Genomic DNA, 18178 nt, shown 5'->3' on the forward strand with positions numbered 1-18178 from the left:
CTACAGGCAGCTATTATGAAAATATGCATAACTCACATGCTCAAAGTGTAAGGCAGCACAGAATTAAAAAAAGCTCAACGGCATCTGTTTTTCTATTTACCTGTGCAATTAACCAGTCTATCAGTTTGTTGGCCATGACCACAGATTTGTAGGTCCTTAAATGATAATCTTTATCTCTATTAAAAAAAGAAAGAAACCAGAAACATTAATCAAGGGGATGGTGAGCCCAAGAGAACACTTTCATTTAGTATCAGTATGCAACAGAAAAGGTCACCAGTGAAGAGAGATTTACAAAGTGTGTGTAATAGCTGAGAATTCCTTCAACAGCTCATATTACGAAAGAGACTCATATTCTCTTCTTCCATATCCTTTTCTATCCAAATATATTATTTCCACTGTACTCCTGATAATAATTTAGATAGCAATGTATAACTCATTTATGAAATAACAATAAAATAGAATTTCTTCTCTCTAAATTATGGTAGGTTCTACAAGAAACCTCCTCAAAATGTGAAAAATAAAAATAAAACGGTGCCCTCGTCCCCTTCTGCATTCCCCAGGAAGACTGGATCTGCACGACAGGATTCCTTGTACATGTTCAGCCATGGTGTACTGGAAAACTGGCAGGCCTGCCCCTGCAGTAGACACACGAATAGCTTGCCGTGCACATAAAGTCTGATCAGAGTGGGACACAGTGACACCACATCTCCAGGTAATCGAGGGGATGGACTGGCCTCCTCATTCAGCAGACTTCCTAGAACTGAGAAATTTTTTAAAGCTTTTTTGCCCAAGGGCAAAAATCTATAATGCATTTATTTTCTGGGCCTGGATCAAAAGGGGAATGAGAGAATGACAGTGTTTCCAAAATGTCACAAAATCCAAACTGCAAAAAAATATTGGAAGTAAGTAATACTTACTAACTCTATTTGCTGTCCTCTAGCCTTGGTCAATAATTTACAACTAACATTTACATCATTCTACCAAGTCCATAAAAAAGCTCCCTGAGGTATACTTGAAATTTCTGCAATTTCAATGATAAATGAACAAGATGAGCCACTCATTAATAACTAATAACATAGTAATCAACAGCATTTTTATCTTTTAAATCTGTCATTGCCCATCTCCTCTTAGCTACCATAAACTTCACTAAGAAAAGGGTCATCAATTATGGATCATATGTAGGACTGCCATTTTTCACACTGAGTAATTATCTCTCTATAAGCTAAATTCACACATACTAAAAGCACAACTATCATACATTCCATCTGTTTTACAACTTTTTCCCAGACATTTTTCATGACAACTCATAAAATCACTTCTAGCCAAAGAATAACTCCTTCTTATCAGCTCTTACAAAATATAACTTTATTGATAAGAAGTCCCATATGGCTACAATGTACTTTCAGAATGTACTTACACTCATATGCAACCTTCATCTACACAGGTAAATAGAAAATTAAACCATTATTTTTTTCTATTAGTTTAGCAGAAAAAAAATGATAAGCATCCAGTTCTACAAGTTAAGTGCTTAATATTAAGTTATCAAAAATATTTGCAGGGTATCTGTGGCAGGAAAATGGAAGAAAGTCCACAAACACTCATTATTTTCTATTTCTCTCTACTTTGTGAGACACAATACAAACATTTTGTTTTAAGTTTCCCAGAACTTATAAATGAGACTCACCTTATCACTGGAGTAAACAGACTGTGAAGACGACAGTATAATCTTACACCCTGTATAAGATATACGTCAAATATTAAGTAAGAATACTCAAGGGTTATGGCAATGATAATTTCAAATAAATTCACTGTCAACATTCTGGAGTCATTTTAAAGCCTCAAAAATTATTCAAATGTTATGTTACATCATAAAAATGCTATGATTTAAACCCATAAAGGAATAGGATCAAATTGTGTTATGAATTTGTAATATATATACACAATTTTTTTCTAAATTATTTTTCTTAGAATGTGAAATTTCCAGACAAAATTTAAACAAATAAATCTATACAGTGCCATGTCTATTCTTGTTTGTTATATGTCAATATAAATTTTGCCAAGTGTACAAAACTGATGTTACATTTATTATATATATCTTTTATATTTATTCAAGTATCACAACCACCTGTTGCTACATGTGAAACAACTTTCAATGTATATAACCTCTTAAATGATGCAATGTCATTATTTCCATTTAGAACTATGTAAGGGAACAGAAAAATGGTCTAATGTTAGAATTGTTGGAACACTAAAAAAAGAAAAGAGGCTATACTTGTATTATTTACTTTATGAACTTTCCAAACTAGAAGAATTTTTTAAGTCTGTCTACAGTCTTTTATCTTTCTTTAGTATGACAACATGAATTCTGCTATTGAAGACGTTGCAAGACAAGTCCTTACCTTCGAAATCACATCCTGCATCTCATTTCTTGGATAAAATGTTCCATCATCATAGCGAAATCTATATAACATCTGCTCTGGTTTGAATTGATGTTTATCTGTAACTAAAAACATAGGAACAATATATTAAAATACTTACAATCTGAAAAGTGCTAAGTTAAAAAAATATATACCTATAAAATACACATTCCCAAATACTGAAACTTTCAATGCTGCAAAAACTTTTCACTTTTTTTTTTTTAAAAGATTTATTTATTTGAAAGGCAGGATTAGAGAGACAGACAGACAGACAGACAGAGAGATATCTTCCATCTGCTGGTTCACTCTCCAAATGGCTGAAACAGCCAGGACTAAGTCAGGTCGAAGCCAGGAGCTTCTTCCTGATCTCCATTGTGGGTGCAGGGGCCAAAGCACTTGGGCCATCTTCCACTGCTTTCCTAGGCTCAATACCAGGGAGCTGGATCAGAAGTGCAGCAGCTGGGACAGAAGACATTGCGCATATGAGATGCCAGTGCTGTAGGCCACAGCTTTAATCTGCTGAGCCACAGTGCCAGCCTCCTACTTTTCTTTTTTAAAAAATATTTATTTATTAATTTATTTGAAAGGCAGAGTGACAGATGAATACATGTGGGGGGAAAGGATAGATATATATAGAGAGAGATTTTTTCCACCCACTGGTTTACTCCTCAAATGGCCACAGTGGCCAAGGTTGGTAGGAGTAGAAGCTGGGAGCCCAGAACTCCCTCTGGTCTCCCAGGTTGGGGGGCTAAGTACTTGTGCCATCCTTTGATGCTTTACTAGGCACATTAGCACAGCAGCAGTCGAGATTCCCAGCACTCAGATATGGAATGCTGGCACTGCAAGCAGCGGCTTAACCTGCTGTGCCACGACACCAGACCAAGCTTGTGCTTTTCTAACACAGCAAGGCCAATCCAATGTTTTTCTAGTAGGAGTTATAATAAAATTATGTTAATTTAATACATCTATAATTTTTCTATAACTATTTGGCAACTCGACATTAGCAAATTTGGCTGGTATAAAATATGTACTTATTCATATAAATTTAGAGTATATTTGTATAAACATGAGTTTGTGTTTTATATTCCTTCACAAAACCACAAAGCAAGGCAAAAAGTGCCCTCCAAAGAGCAGATACCCAGATTACTGAATTCTGATTTGATCCTCAGTCCTAGAAATGAATTCAGTGCTTATCTGTTTTATCTCACTGTGATCAGGCCAAGACCACCCACATCAGTCTTGACCATTTGTCCTGTGGTAGACCTCCCGATTAGATTAAATAATTTCAATGTTACTGAATCCAAAATTATAACAGTTCTTACACTAAGAAAAGCTTTCCTTACAAGTCACTTGAAATGTGTGTATCTCTCAGTGGAAAATGAGTTGCCAGCTTTCATTACTATCCTCAGGATAGATTTTCATATTCATAAAGACTCCCACATAAGGACCTGATAGCTTCACTGGTGAATTCTACCAAACACTTAAGAACAATTCAGGCCAATCTTTCTGATATTCTTCCAAAAGGTTGAGGAGAAAGGAACATTTTCAAAATCCAATTCTCTTGATCTCTTTCTCTTTCTCTCTGTCTCTTTATCTCTCTGTCTGTCTCTCTTACGCTCTCCTTCTCCCTCTTTTCCTTCTTTGCCCCTTCCCTCTGGTCTGTTGGGTTTCCCCACCAATAAACTCTTTCCCTTACTCCAGTGTTTGGTGCCATGACTCGCATCCGGGCTCCCCCAGTGACTCTGCTTTCCCTTCGGGTATTTCTGAGCTGTCTTGGGGTCCTGGATTCCTGATAGTCACAAAACACTCTCAGAACTCCTTCCACTCCAGCAAACACTTCGTGATCTCCATCTACACACTGGCCTTCCAAATTCTGAGGTAAGGCGTGGAATGGAAAATTCCCACGGCAGCTTCCACTATGGGTTGTGGTTCTACTCGCATCTAAAAGTGCTGGTACTGGGCACTGCAACTCCTACAGCTTTGTGCCACTACAGAAACTGTGTCTGGGTAACAGTGGTTGTAGGTGACGACTCAACCTTCTGTTTCTCTTCTATGGGCTAAGCCCTGGGCTCCACTGGGCACGTGGGTGACAACCCCTGGCCTCTGTTCCCATATTGTCTCATCAGTCAGATGGCCATGATCTCGGGGATGACCGATATCTACCAATCCAACTACAGGTTGCAATGGGAACTTCTTCCCGTGTTCCATCCAATTCTCCTCTTGGTTGCATTGTAAGTAATATGGTCCCTCTCAAATTGGCTCCAGACCTCAAACGCTGACCATGATCCTTCTGTGAGCAATCAGGAAAATGGAAGGAGATCCCATATGTTCAAGCTTTTTCCTATCTTTGATCTAAACCTTTTATGTGTACATCCTGCTCTCTGGCCCAGGTCCTTTTGGCCTCCAAAATTTCTACTAGAGGTCAAGGGCCAGAGACGAAATCCCTTCCTTCTAAGTTTGCAGCCCCACCTCTCACTGTTTCAGCTCACTGTACCATCCCCTCCCGCCCAGGAATTTCAACTTTATCTTAGAACCAGGCCTGGTCCAAAGTCTACTCCCCCTGTCTTATCAAAGACCCTCCCACAAGTTTTTTTTTCCCTCCCACAAGTTTGCAAATGGCTGTCTCCAGGCTTTCACCCTCCAGCCCTGGTCCTCCCACTGGTCTTTGCCCCTTCCTCTCCTGTTGCAGTTTTACCATAAGAATAGCAAAGGAGTGGTGATCCCATCCTTCTGAGCTTCCTGCTTACCAAGAAACAAAGTAGGTATCCGACCCTCTGATGGCTCTTTTGTTTTATCATGAGTCAGCCAGAGAAGAAAATCAAGTTTTTTGACCTCCACCACAGTGGACTTCTTTGGTCACTGGCTGCTGGCCCACAGTCACCTTTGGGAACTGTCTCGCAGCTGCCTGAACTTTTGTTTCAGAGGCAGTCCCAAGTGGCTTACTGTTACCTAAGACATCATTGGCCTAAGGTGTTCTTAGGGTAAGAAAGCAACTGTAACTAGACACTGAGTTTGCAGAAATTTCTCTCTTTGTATTCAGGAAGATCATTACTTTTAAAAATATTGCTTTGTAACATGCCAAACTTATATTCAATTTATTTTAACAGGCTTCCAATGCAATAGCAATGGGTAATCAGTACTCAATTAAACAGCAATGGGTATTCAGTACTAGTTATAGATGAATTCAATTTTAATTTTAATTGAATTCAGATAGAGATATATATAAAAGAACATCAGCATCTTAAGTCACATAGATGTAACTGGTAAACGTAAAATTGGGTAAAGGCAAATGAGATAAATGTGTCTAAATGTAAACTTTGGTACTCTCAGCACATTATATTCTATAGAAAAACTATTTGGGTTTTCTAACAAATAATGTTTTCATAAACTATAAACACTGCTTGAAGTAACTGAAAATTGATCTGAAATTTGATGTGTTATCTTATTTAAAAAATGTTGTCTTAATTTGGAGATTTTTAACAGGTTATTTCAAAATGTAAATTAAGGAAGGTTAACAAGGAAAGAGGAGGGTCAACAACGTTAATCCTCCAGCTGCAGTGCCGGCATCCCATATGGGCACCGGGTTCTAGTCCTGGTTGCTCCTCTTCCAGTCCAGCTCTCTGCTGCGACCCGGGAAGGCAGTAGAGGATGGCCCAAGTGCTTGGGCCCTGCACCCGCATGGGAGACCAGAAAGAAGCACCTGGCTCCTGGCTTCAGATCAGCACAGCACCGGCCATAGCAGCCATATGGGGGGTGAACCAATGGGAGGAGACCTTTCTCTCTGACTCTCCTCCTCACTAACTTTATCTGTCAAATAAATAAATAAAAAAGAAGGAAAGAGTGTTCTTGGTAAGGAAGGCTAAGAAGGAAAGAGAGTTTTGTTTGTTTGTTTGTTTTTTTGAATAAAGAAAGGACATGGTTTGTAAGAATTACTTTACCCTAAGGGCTAGTTTACTCTAGACTGGAATGGAAATGATAGGACATTTCAAGTAAGTTGAAGAGAGTGTGTGGAAGTCACAGAACGTTATGAAAGAAAGAAATTTTTGGATACAAAAGCTAACAATCTATTTCTCTTTCACATAGAATTAGAATCTGATCCTCTATTAAAGCAATGAGCTAAAGTAATCTATTACATTCTCTTAATGTCTCTGTTAGGTTCTAATTGTTTAAAAACAGCTGAGTTTTCAATTAAGAGTTATGATTTGTTTGAATATATGCTTATTCTAAAACATCTGAATAATTGCCTTGTAACAGTGATCAAATCTGGTCTATATTATTCATGATGCTTAGGGATCTTATTTCAACCAGATATTTTAAGCCTTCTTGGCATCCTTGTCAGGCATTCAAAAAAAAAAAAAAATCAAAGTTACAAAGAATTTGGATTTTGATATTTCCAGCTGGGCCCCTGGAAATGTCAAAGGATATGTCTCATCTTGTAGACACACCAACTAATCAGGCTATTTGGATTATATTAAAAGTACTGTCAAAATGTGAAGTGGTGCTAAATTTTAAATTTTGATAATATAAACTGCTACTGATACAAATGTCTGAAAGCTAAAAAGTGTAATGATCTTGTGTTACTGGACACAATGGTTATCTAAATGAGAACAGCCCAGAGGCCTAAAAGGGTTAAATGTTTTGTAGAATCCTACAGGTGCTTTCAAAAATACTATGTGAAATATAAAAGTGCCTCTTGGTGATTAGTGAGTTTATAATTTTTTTTTTTTGACAGGCAGAGTGGACAGTGGGAGAGAGAGAGAGACAGAGAGAAAGGTCTTCCTTTTTGCCTTTGGTTCACCCTCCAATGGCTGCTGCGGCCGGCGCATCATGCTGATCTGAAGCCAGGAGCCAGGTGCTTCTCCTGGTCTCCCATGCGGGTGCAGGGCCCAAGCACCTGGGCCATCCTCTACTGCCTTCCCGGGCCATAGCAGAGAGCTGGCCTGGAAGAGGGGCAACCGGAACAGAATCCGGTGCAAAGTCTTTGGTCATCCAGTTTTGTATAGGTTTCCATGGACTTTTTCCAACCTCTTCTATTGTATTCAGTACTTTGGGACAGCTCTATAAACAGATGAAGCCAATAATGCACTACTGGTTCCAATTGGGAAAAAGTATGGTTAATTGAGGTCACTAAGAGAAGAAAATAATTCTAATTGGTTGACGGTAATAAAAAAAACAGGTTAAGATTTTAGGAGACTATTACTGAAGCTGCTCTGTTGTTCTATCTTGTATGTTATGTACACATGTGCACATATAGTATGTCTACATGGGAAAATTTATTAAGTGCTTTGTTTTAATTGGCTTTTAGATAATTAATTGCTCATAAATTTAAACTGCTAAAATTAATTAGAGACATATTTTGATTCATGTGACCTGAATCTCTGTATCAGATGTTTTCAATTTGTTGGTAGAAAGAAAATAAAAACATTTTTATATGTTTGTGTTTGAGTTTGCTGGTTAAACAAGCAGCTATACCATGTTAGATGTTTAAGAGATGTTTCCAAATACACGTAGTCTTAAAATTTATAGAAAGCATTGGACATTCTGGTAAATCTTTTCCTAAGTTGTTATCTAATGGTTGAAATTGCTTGCTAAGTTTTCATTTGATACTGCTATTGTGAGTAAGAGATATGGGACTGGCTCCCTTTCTCTATTTTAAGCCTGACCTGTTCCCTCATTCCTCTATTCTCTTCAGGATAGGAAACAAATTCGATTCTGAAGGACTCTCTAGGGTATATATTTTGACTTTTAGACCTAATAAAAGGAATGGCTAACATCTGTAACAGCATATCCAAAATGAGAACTTAAATGATAATTTCACAGCTAGATTTACTTCACCATCGGCACAGTAAACAGGCAAAACCTCCCTTTCAGACCAACCAAAGGGAGAGAAAGTTTTAAAGTAAGGATATAGCTTTCCTCATGGGCATTGTCTACCTCACAAAAAACTACTATCAGAACATGCCTGTGACTGTAGACTTCTAGTTTAGGCCACAAAGATTAGAGATGGGACTTAGGCACTCCCTTTACTTGCATCCTCTGGTCTGCTTTAACAAAAACCAGGAGGAAAAGGAAGCTAGGCATCAAAAGCAATGTAAAGATAAGTGGCAGGCCTATTAATGGCTGTTCTAATCAGTGATCTTCCCTCAAAGAGACCCAACAGTCCAGTTCACTGAAGTGGCTTTCAATGTGGAAAGCCAGGACTTCAGCAGAAGTCAGCTTATGAAGATCCCTGGCAGCTCTGCCAGCCAAGATTTGGATCACTGGAAATGGAACTGCCTGGAGTTGGAGGATGCCCAGGTCACAGCTACAGATCTTGCTGGCTCTAAGCTGAAAAGCCCTTCACTCGACCCAGCTTCCAAAGTGATCACTGCTGCTGAGGGGATGGCCAAGTAGGGTCAGTAACATGGCAGGCAGAAGATGCCACCTGCCTTTACCTGGCCAGCTCTCCTCCCAGGCCAGCTAGGTAATGGAAGTCAACAGGATCTCAAGGAGATTCACACCCCATGTGAAGAGATAGATAGGTTTGGGCCTCATAACTGACAAGGCCTTAAAGCTCAACAGATTATTATCAAGCCCCTTCTATCAGGTTCTATTTGCCTCTCAATTGGAAAACTTACTCATGTTTAGACGGCAGCTTTGTTACATTCTCCAATAATGACTTTGTCCTTTGTTCTAGACCCTATCCAGCCCACTTGGGGTCTCATTCCTTTGTAATCATAGCCTCTACTCTAACATCAATGGCTCTACTGCCAACCTGTGTGTATTTATGATCCTCTCCCCCACTTAATGTTTTAAGATTGTTCAGAATTTCTCTACACACGAACCCCTCTACCTGCAAAACATGAGTGGCCTTTCTCCCAGTCTTGGTTGGAATTAGTTTTAAACTATGTCCATCAGTCTTCACAAGGGTCCAGAACCCTCCTCATTTCCTCTTCTCTATGAAATCCTCTCATTACTTGGTTAATGCCACTGCTAGGAACATTGGTTGCTATTCTCACCCTGTCTTTTATACTACAATGTCTAAGTGTTTACAGGAACTGATAATGGAATGAAGCAAGGCCTTCACCAGCCAGGCAGTCAACCAAATGCTGCTGCAGGGATATACTCGGCTCCCCACCCAGGAGTCAGCAGCTTGAGACATCACCCTATGCCAGCAGAGAGTACCTCATCACCCCATGTCAGCAGGAAGTAGCTTTAAAGACAGATCAGTGTACCTCTACCCTTCCTGGACTTTTGAGAATAATGTAACCCCATACAACTCTTGCTTTATAAAAAACAAAATGGGGGGATGTTAGTAAAATGGTGCAGTCTTATCTATGGTGCTATCTACAACCTGGACACCATCTTAGGTTCTAACCACCACCGCCATGGCTGGAAGCCATGATACCAAAGCCAGACAAGAACATTTTAAGAAAACTATAGGCCAATATTCCTTATGAACATAGATGCAAACATCCTCAACGAAATACTAGCAAACCTTATGCAAAAGGATCATACATCATCATCAAGTGGGATTTTTCCCTGAGATGCAAGAAGGTTCAACATATGCAAGTGAATCAATATAATACACCACATAAAGTGAATGGAGAATGAACAGCATATGATCACCTAAATAGATTTAGAAAAAGCATTTGGCATAATTAAATATCCTTTCACAATAAAAGCTTCAACAAATTGTATATGTACCTCAACATAATAAAGACCATAGCTGACAGGCCCACAGTTAACTTCATATTCAACAGGGAAAAGCTGAAGACTTATCATCTATGATAAGGAACAAGAAGGCAATGATGTCTATGCTTGTCATTTGTACTTAGTGTAGTACTGGAAGTCCTAACCAGAATAAATAGATTAAAAACAAAATCAAAAAGAAGAAATATTGTCTATTTGCAGTTGGCATGATGTGACATAGAGAAAACTCTAAAAACTCTACCCCAAAACCATTGGAACCAAGACATGATTTCAGTAAAGTGGCAGAATACAAAGTCAACATACAAAAATCATTAGCATTTCTATTTAAATGGAGTATCTAAAAAACAAATTAAGACAATGATTATATTTACAAAAGCATAAAAAAATAAATAAATTACTTTCAAGTAAGTTTGACTATGGGTGTGAAAGATCTGAACACTGAAAATCACAAAACACCAATGAAGGAAACTGAACACATAAGTAAATGGAAATATATTCCAGGTTTATTGATTAGAAGAATAAACAGTGGTAAATGTCCTTCTACCCAAAGCCACCTATAGATTCAATGCAATCTCTGTCAAAATTCAAGTTTCTACTTTATAGAAGTAAAAAGATAATTCTAAAAATCCACATGGAACTACAAAAGACCCTGTCCTACCAAAGTAATGTTAAGCAAAAGCAATAAAGTGGAAGCATCTCATTACTTTACTTGAAAATATACTACAAAGCTATACTTATCAAAACAGCACTGTACTGACATAAAAGCAGACAACTAGACTAATGAAACAGAATAGAGATTCCAGGTATAAATCCACGTATTTATGGTCAACTGATCTTTTAAAAAGTTTCCACGAACACATAATGGAGAAAGACAGTCTCTTTGCTTCACTCCAAAAGTCAAAAAATAACAAATGCTGGAGAGGTTGTGGAGAAAAAGATACCCAAATACACCATGGGTCAGAGTACACATTGGTACAACCATTGCGGAAAACAGTATTGAGATTCCTCAGAAAACTAAAAATAGATCTACCATATGAGCAAGCTCTCCCACTCTTGGGAATATATCCAAAAGAAATGAAATCAGTGAATGAAAGAGTTACCTGCATTCCCATAGTTATAGCAGCTCAATCCACAAAAACAAAGCTATGGAATACAAAGAGTATAAAGAATGTGTGGGTATCCTATCATTGGGTATTCAGCTATAAATATTGCTTTACTGACTCTTCCAAATAAATGACATTATACTTTTCTTTCCCCATGCTGATTACTGTCATGAATCTCTCACTCTGTGATAGTAACATCTAGTTTCAAGAAAAAAATGTATATGTATAAAATGTCTGCATTTTAAGTGAATGTAGCAAAATGCTAAAAAAGTATAAAAATTTTAAAAACTTGCTGGTTAAACAAGCAAAAAATTTAGTAGATCAAAAAAATTTTTAAAAAAGCATAGAGGAATGGTTTTTTGGATATAGTGGAAAAAGCACAGGCTACAAAGCAAAAATTAGACAAACAAGACTTTAGCAAACTAAAATGGTTCCACACAGCAAACAAAAACATTAACAAAATGAAAATGCAACCTACAGAATGGAAAACGTGTTTGCAGGCCATATATCCAATATGGAGTTAATATCTAAAACATCTAAGGAACTCATTCAACTCAATATTAAAAATACAAGAAATTCAATTAAAAATTGTACACAGAACCTAAATAGGTACTTCTAAAAAGAAGAAATTCAGATGGCAATGAGGCATATAAAAAGGTATTCAACCCTTCTAACCATCAGGGAAATGTAAATCAAAACCACACCTTACACATCTGTGGATAGATATTATCAGAAAGATAAAAGAGCAAGGTTAGTGAGGATGTGAAGAAAATGGAACTCTTATACGCTGTTGATGGAAATGTCAATTAGTAAAGCTAATATGAAATAGAACTGTTATATAATATAGCAATCCCATCTCTGATTATCAATTCAAAGGAAATAAAATCAGTATGCAAAGAGACATCTGCACGCCTATGTTCAATGCCATATTATTCACAATAACCAAGATATGTAATCAACCTGAGTGTCAACTGATCAATCAATGTATGGAGAAAATGTAATATAGTTACTGTATACTGGAAAATTGTTAACAGTAGATCTTAGAGATTCTCACCACACACACACACACACACACACACAAAAAAAAAAAAACCTGGCAATTATTTGAGATGACAGATATGTTAATTAGCTTGGTTGAGACAATCATTCCATAATTTGTGTATCAAACATTATGTTGTATACCAGAAGTATATACAGATTTTATTTGTCCTTCATACCTCAGTAAAGCTGGGAAAAAGGGACCCCTATTAAATCACCTCTCAAGTTGTCTTTTTTTCCAGGCTATAGTTTTGTATGTAGCCTAATTTAAAAAAAAAAAAAAAAAAAAAGACTGTTCTAGCAAGAAAACTTCAAATTGAAATTCCAAGACTTTGTATTTCAAAATTTTTTTAGAGATTGCAACAACTGTAAAGGAGAAAATGTGCTGCAATAGCTATATTTGGATGTTTAGATAACAGATTTAGCCCTTTACTTTTTACCAGAAACGGAAGGAAAAGTTGTTAGAATTCATCTCATTAACAACATTTGGCAACATCAGGAGAATGTCAAAATACTTGTGAGAAACACCTGTGTACATGCACACACACACGCACACACACGTGAATATTTAATTCTTTTACCCCAGTCTATCCAGATTTTGTACCTGGCTTACACCTCTGTGAAAGCAAACCATATTAACTCCATCTGGAGCCTTACCCCTCCAGTTAATTAATTAATTTTAAATGGGAGGCAAGGAGGGGAAGGGAGGGGAGGGGAGGAGAAAGAGGGGAAGGAAAGGAGGAGGGAAGGGAAAGGAGGAAAAGAAGAGAGAGATCGCTTCTCAGCCTTTTGGCTAAGATCAAGTGTAGTATCTGTTCTTATCAGAAAAGAAGAAGAGAGAGAGAAGGAAAGGAAAAGGGAGGAAGAGAGGAAGGAAAGAGGGATAGAAGGGTAAGGGTAAGAGGAAGCGGAAAAGAGGAAGAAGAACAGAAGGAGCAAGAGGAAAAATATATTTTCCACCTGCTGGTTCATTCCCCAGATGCTTGCAACAGCTAGAGTTGGGCTAGACCAAATCAAGGAGCCTGGAATTCAATCCAGGTCCCCACCTTGGGTAGCAGGGAATCAAGTACTTGAGTGATTACGTGCTACCACCCAGGGTGTGCATTAGCAGAAAGTGGAGTCCAGACTAAATCTAAGCACTCCAAAGTGGAATGTAAGCCTCCCAAAAGGCATCTGCACTGCTGCAATGAACACACGCCCAGCCCCTCCATTTTGGCCACCCTGGTCTCAGAATAGCGCTGCCTACCTGCCAAACTTGCTGGCGCCACCATAAGGTTTAAGTGCTAGCACAAGCCTTCCCGATTAGGTTAGAAAGGCCAACAAGACACCTGAGGGGCTAACTCCTGAAGTATAGTTAAATAATGTTGTAGTACCAGCTCCACATTCTATATTGATCTGTCAATGTACAAAGTCTTTTTCCTTCTACAATCCTGTGGTAGGAAAAAAAAAAATCTCACTTGAACCACTTTGTCTAGATGGCTTGTTCATCCTGGGCTGGAATCCTTTGTGTAAGTTGCCCTAATGAATTCTTTTATTCTTAGATGGAGCTTCCTGCCTCATCCTCTGGTCTCAGGATTCCTTCTCAGTTCAAGGGGTATCATACACTCCTCCAATATCCAGGGACAGTCATAAAACTACTCTAACACTGTTGTCCAAAATAGACAGACAACATAACTCTGTGGCATCTCTTTACCCCAGGCCAACCCATAAAGAGAAAAGCACATGTAAAAAGAAAACAAAATCAAGAGAGACACACTGAAATCCTAGGGCATATTTCAAGATCATTTATTCATCCTAAGGAGTCAGTCTATCTCCATTCTTATCATTCAATTATTATCTTGATACTACAAAATTCCAGGACTTGCTGGGCCCACATATCTCTTCCACATATCTCTTGTCAAAAATAAAAGTCATAGTTTACTCTATTCAAAATGGATTGCTTTGCTGAACGAAAGCTCTTGTGAGTGACTGTTAACCTTGAGCTAATCTGCAACTTAATTATGGGCTTGGAAAAATGCATGATAGTTCTCTAGTATGGAAAATGGGTTTATTAACTAGTAACAGTACAGGTCATACAGTGAGAAATTTCCCTAATGAGACATTTAAGCAAAGATGCAAAGATGCGAGGCAACCGGAAAGCTCTAACAGCTGGCTCTCTAGGTGGTGGAGGTGGGGAGAGGAGAGGGAGAGCTCTGATGTAAACCCTCCCACTTCGACCAATTTCAAGTTTACCAACACAAAGTCACTGCAAGCAGAGTTACTCACAGCAGTGGCACATCATTATATGGGATTTCCACCACACAGAAACAAGAACCATAAATAATCTCACGAGAATAGATAACTACAAAATGTAATAAAATAATTTGGAAGTGGTAACTTATAAGAATGCATTATGACTACTTTTAATACAATCTATGTACTTACATGTTTACATATTTTAATTTTTAATAATGATTATGTTTACACATTCAGACAGCATATAAATATTTTAATTTAACTATCAACCCTTACAAGCTTATATGAGCTAACTTTAGCACACCATGGGATGTAACAAATAAGGGTTCTGAATTCTCACATCAGCATTTAGACTGTAAACAAGAGAGCCAAACAAGGTGAATACTAATTGAATATCAGAGAGACAGTATATGCTGCCTCAACCCAAGGATTCCACTACAGTACAGCTTTGCCTCAGACGAAGTTCTCAACCATATTCGCAAAGAGAATAATAGCAATGATAGTCAACTTTTTTTGCTTCTTCTCTTTAAAGCAGATGGTTCATTCAACTGTATTTTGGGAATTCTATTTTCACTAAAGTGCAGCTGGAACAACACACAAATGAAACTAGCACATTTGGCTCCTAATTCTTCATTCTAATAGAATTACTTCATTGATGTAAAATGGGATATGTTCTGTTACTTCTAGTTTGGAGGAATCTGAATTCAGAGAGTTTTTTTAAAAAAAATTGGTTTCTTGTGATAAAAAAATCTGTTTGCCACATCTGACATTATAACCAACCAAATTCTTAGAAGAGTAAAATCAAGGCCACATTGCAATCAAACAGTGATGAACAGAACAATATTAATAGTAAGAATTCAGTGCTATATCTCTCAAAAAAGTTAATCAAGTTTTATACATACACGCACACAGAGATACACATATATCACTGTTCAAAAGAGTTGTCAATTCTCAAAATTAAATATTTAAGGTATTTTTCCATTTGAAATTTCAAAATAAATTTTAATTGAAAAATGTATTTAGTATTTTCCTTTCCAAATTATATTGCTGGAAAAAGTGTGTCTAAGATCAAAAAACTGATTAGGACTGAAATTTTCCATTTTAATAAATGGCTTCCAAAAAGTTTCACTTTTGAGTTTCTTTTCCTTTTCAACAGGGGCAGTAAAATAATGTGAGAAAAACATTAACAGAATTGCTGTGGTGATTCCCTGCTATGCAACTTGGCAGTTCCTTTCAAATTTTTCATCAGTCATGAACTAAAGAACAGATGAGACTAAAAGACTATGTCCACAAAGATATTTAATAAATGCCATTTCAATTCTACTTTATAATACCTGCAATTGGTCTCAATGTATTTAACTGGTTACTCATGTCTACGAAGTTATATCACAGTTTTGCTATTGTAAAATTACTCCCATAATAGCTGTCACCAATTTTCAGAAATCAATTCACTATGCAAATATGCAAAAACTTCTCATTTGATTCATAGATCTGTTTGTCAAAACACTGGAAAAGGAATAGAAAGGTGAAATGAAAACATTCCTGCAGTTCCTCTGAAAGTACATCCTTCTGACTCTTTCTAGCTCTGGAACTAAAAGTTACTATAAAGGATCCTTATCCATTATAAGAAACCCCATAGCCAAAAAGGAAAATGCTGCACTCAAACTCAGTTTAGCTCTTTCCAGAAGAAAGGTAAGTACAAAAATAAAGAAGTATTAAAAAGTTGACCATCCAACACTTTTTAAGCAATTAAAATGGTATCATCAGTTGCTCACATAGTTTTAAGGTAATTTTAATATTTCTAATTCATAATCATTTGAAGTCATTCAAATTGATAACAGATGTCACAAAACTTCAATTGAAAAGAGAAGTGTGAAAATAGAAAATAGCAATTCTAAAGGCATTTTGTGGCTACTATAAGCAGGTGCCACTGTAAAATGTTAATGCACACACACACACATACATACAAATAATACTTGGTCTTTAGTATGAACCCACAGATCTTCAATATAACGGGGAGCTATGCCTCAGTAAAAAAAAAAAAAAAAAAAAACTGTGTTGTTGTTTATCAGCAACTTTTGTTTCATGGCATACACTGTACAGCATTTCTCAGTTTCTCTTGCAGTCAAGGGTGACCATGTAATTGAGTTGTGGCCAATGACATCTGCACAAAAATGATGCATAATGGGAAGTACAAAAGCACTTAAAAGCCAAAACAAACAAAGAAAAAACCCTCAAGGTGACCTTGGGGAGCTACAACTTGAGGATGGCTGACTCCTCCAATTACCTAAATGCTGCAAAGGAGCCGACTATCATACTCTGATCCTCCACCACTGATGGATTTTTATATGAGTAGAAAATTAGCTTCTATAATGTTAGGTAGTGTATTGAGATTTGTTTAGTGTATTTATTTGTTTCAGAAGCTGAGATTAGTTATAGTTTCTCTTGCCAATATTCTCTGCAATATAATTAGTTTTCCCATCCTGGTAGATTTCTGTCTTCCCAAAAGAAAGTATGCAAGTAGCTGGATTTTATGAAGAGGGACAGGGCAAAAAGACAGGCTTAAAACTACTCCACCCAGTATCAATACAAGTGGATGGTTCATATTTATACACTTTATATTTTTTGTTTTTGTTTTTTAACTTTTATTTAATAAATATAAATTTCCAAAGTACAGCTTATGGATTACAATGGCTTTCCCCCCCATAACTTCCCACCCACCCGCAACCCTCCCATCTCCCGCTCCCTCTCCCATCCCATTCACATCAAGATTCCTTTTCAATTATCTTTATATACAGGAGATCTATTTAGTATATATTAAGTAAAGATTTCATCGGTTTGCACCCTCACAGAACATAAAGTGTAAAATACTGTTTGAGTACTAGTTATAGCATTGGTTCACATTGGACAACACATTAAGGACAGAGATCCTACATGAGGAGTAAGTGCACAGTGACTCCTGTTGTTGACTTTACAAATTGACACTCTTGTTTATGGCATTAGCAATCTCCCTAGGCTCTTGTCATGAGTTGCCAAGGCTGTGGAAGCCTTTTGAGTTCACCAACTTTGATCTTATTTAGACAAACTCATAGTCAAAGTGGAAGATCTTTCCTCCCTTCAGAGAAAGGTACCTCCTTCTTTGATGGCCCGTTCTTTCCACTGGGATCTCATTTAGTTGTTTTTTTTTTTGTTTTGTTTTGTTTTGTTTTTTTGCTACAGTGTCTGTCTTGGCTTTCCATGCCTACAATACTCTCATGGGCTTTTTAGCCAGATCTGAATGCCTTAAGGGCTGATTCTGAGGCCAGAGTGCTGTTTAGGACATTTACCATTCTATGGGTCTGCTGTGTATCCCGCTTCCCATGTTGGATCGTTCTCTCCCTTTTTGATTCTATCAGTTAGTATTAGCAGACACTAGTCTTGTTTATGTGATCCCTTTGACTCTTAGACCTATCATTATGATCAATTGTGAACTGAAATTGATCACTTGGACTAGTGAGATGGCATTGGTACACGCCAACTTGATGCGATTTAACTGGAATCTCCTGGCACGTTTCTAACTCTACCATTTGGGGCAAATCAGCTTGAGCATGTCCCATCTATATAGCAGTAAAAAACAATGAAATCCAGTCATTTGCAACAACGTGGAGAAATCTGGAAAACATCATGCTTAGTGAAATAAGCCAGTCCCAAAGG

The 18178-nt window shown here is 37.4% G+C and overlaps 1 protein-coding gene and 1 pseudogene across 1 annotated transcript in view; one reads left to right on the forward strand and one right to left on the reverse strand.

The window, feature by feature from the left end:
- The window catches only part of PREX2 (phosphatidylinositol-3,4,5-trisphosphate dependent Rac exchange factor 2), a 338025-nt gene that overhangs the window by 201266 nt on the left and 118581 nt on the right, over positions 1-18178 (reverse strand). The window contains exons 12-14 of the mRNA XM_062188384.1: positions 2400-2503; positions 1685-1734; positions 101-176 (exon numbers count right to left, since the gene is read on the reverse strand). Of these exons, the coding sequence (XP_062044368.1) occupies positions 101-176; positions 1685-1734; positions 2400-2503 (230 nt within the window). The remainder of the gene's footprint in view (positions 1-100; positions 177-1684; positions 1735-2399; positions 2504-18178) is intronic.
- On the forward strand, positions 13024-13101 carry LOC133759003 (U2 spliceosomal RNA; annotated as a pseudogene).

This window comes from Lepus europaeus, chromosome 4, assembly GCF_033115175.1.
Source record: "Lepus europaeus isolate LE1 chromosome 4, mLepTim1.pri, whole genome shotgun sequence".
Lineage (NCBI taxonomy): Eukaryota > Metazoa > Chordata > Mammalia > Lagomorpha > Leporidae > Lepus > Lepus europaeus.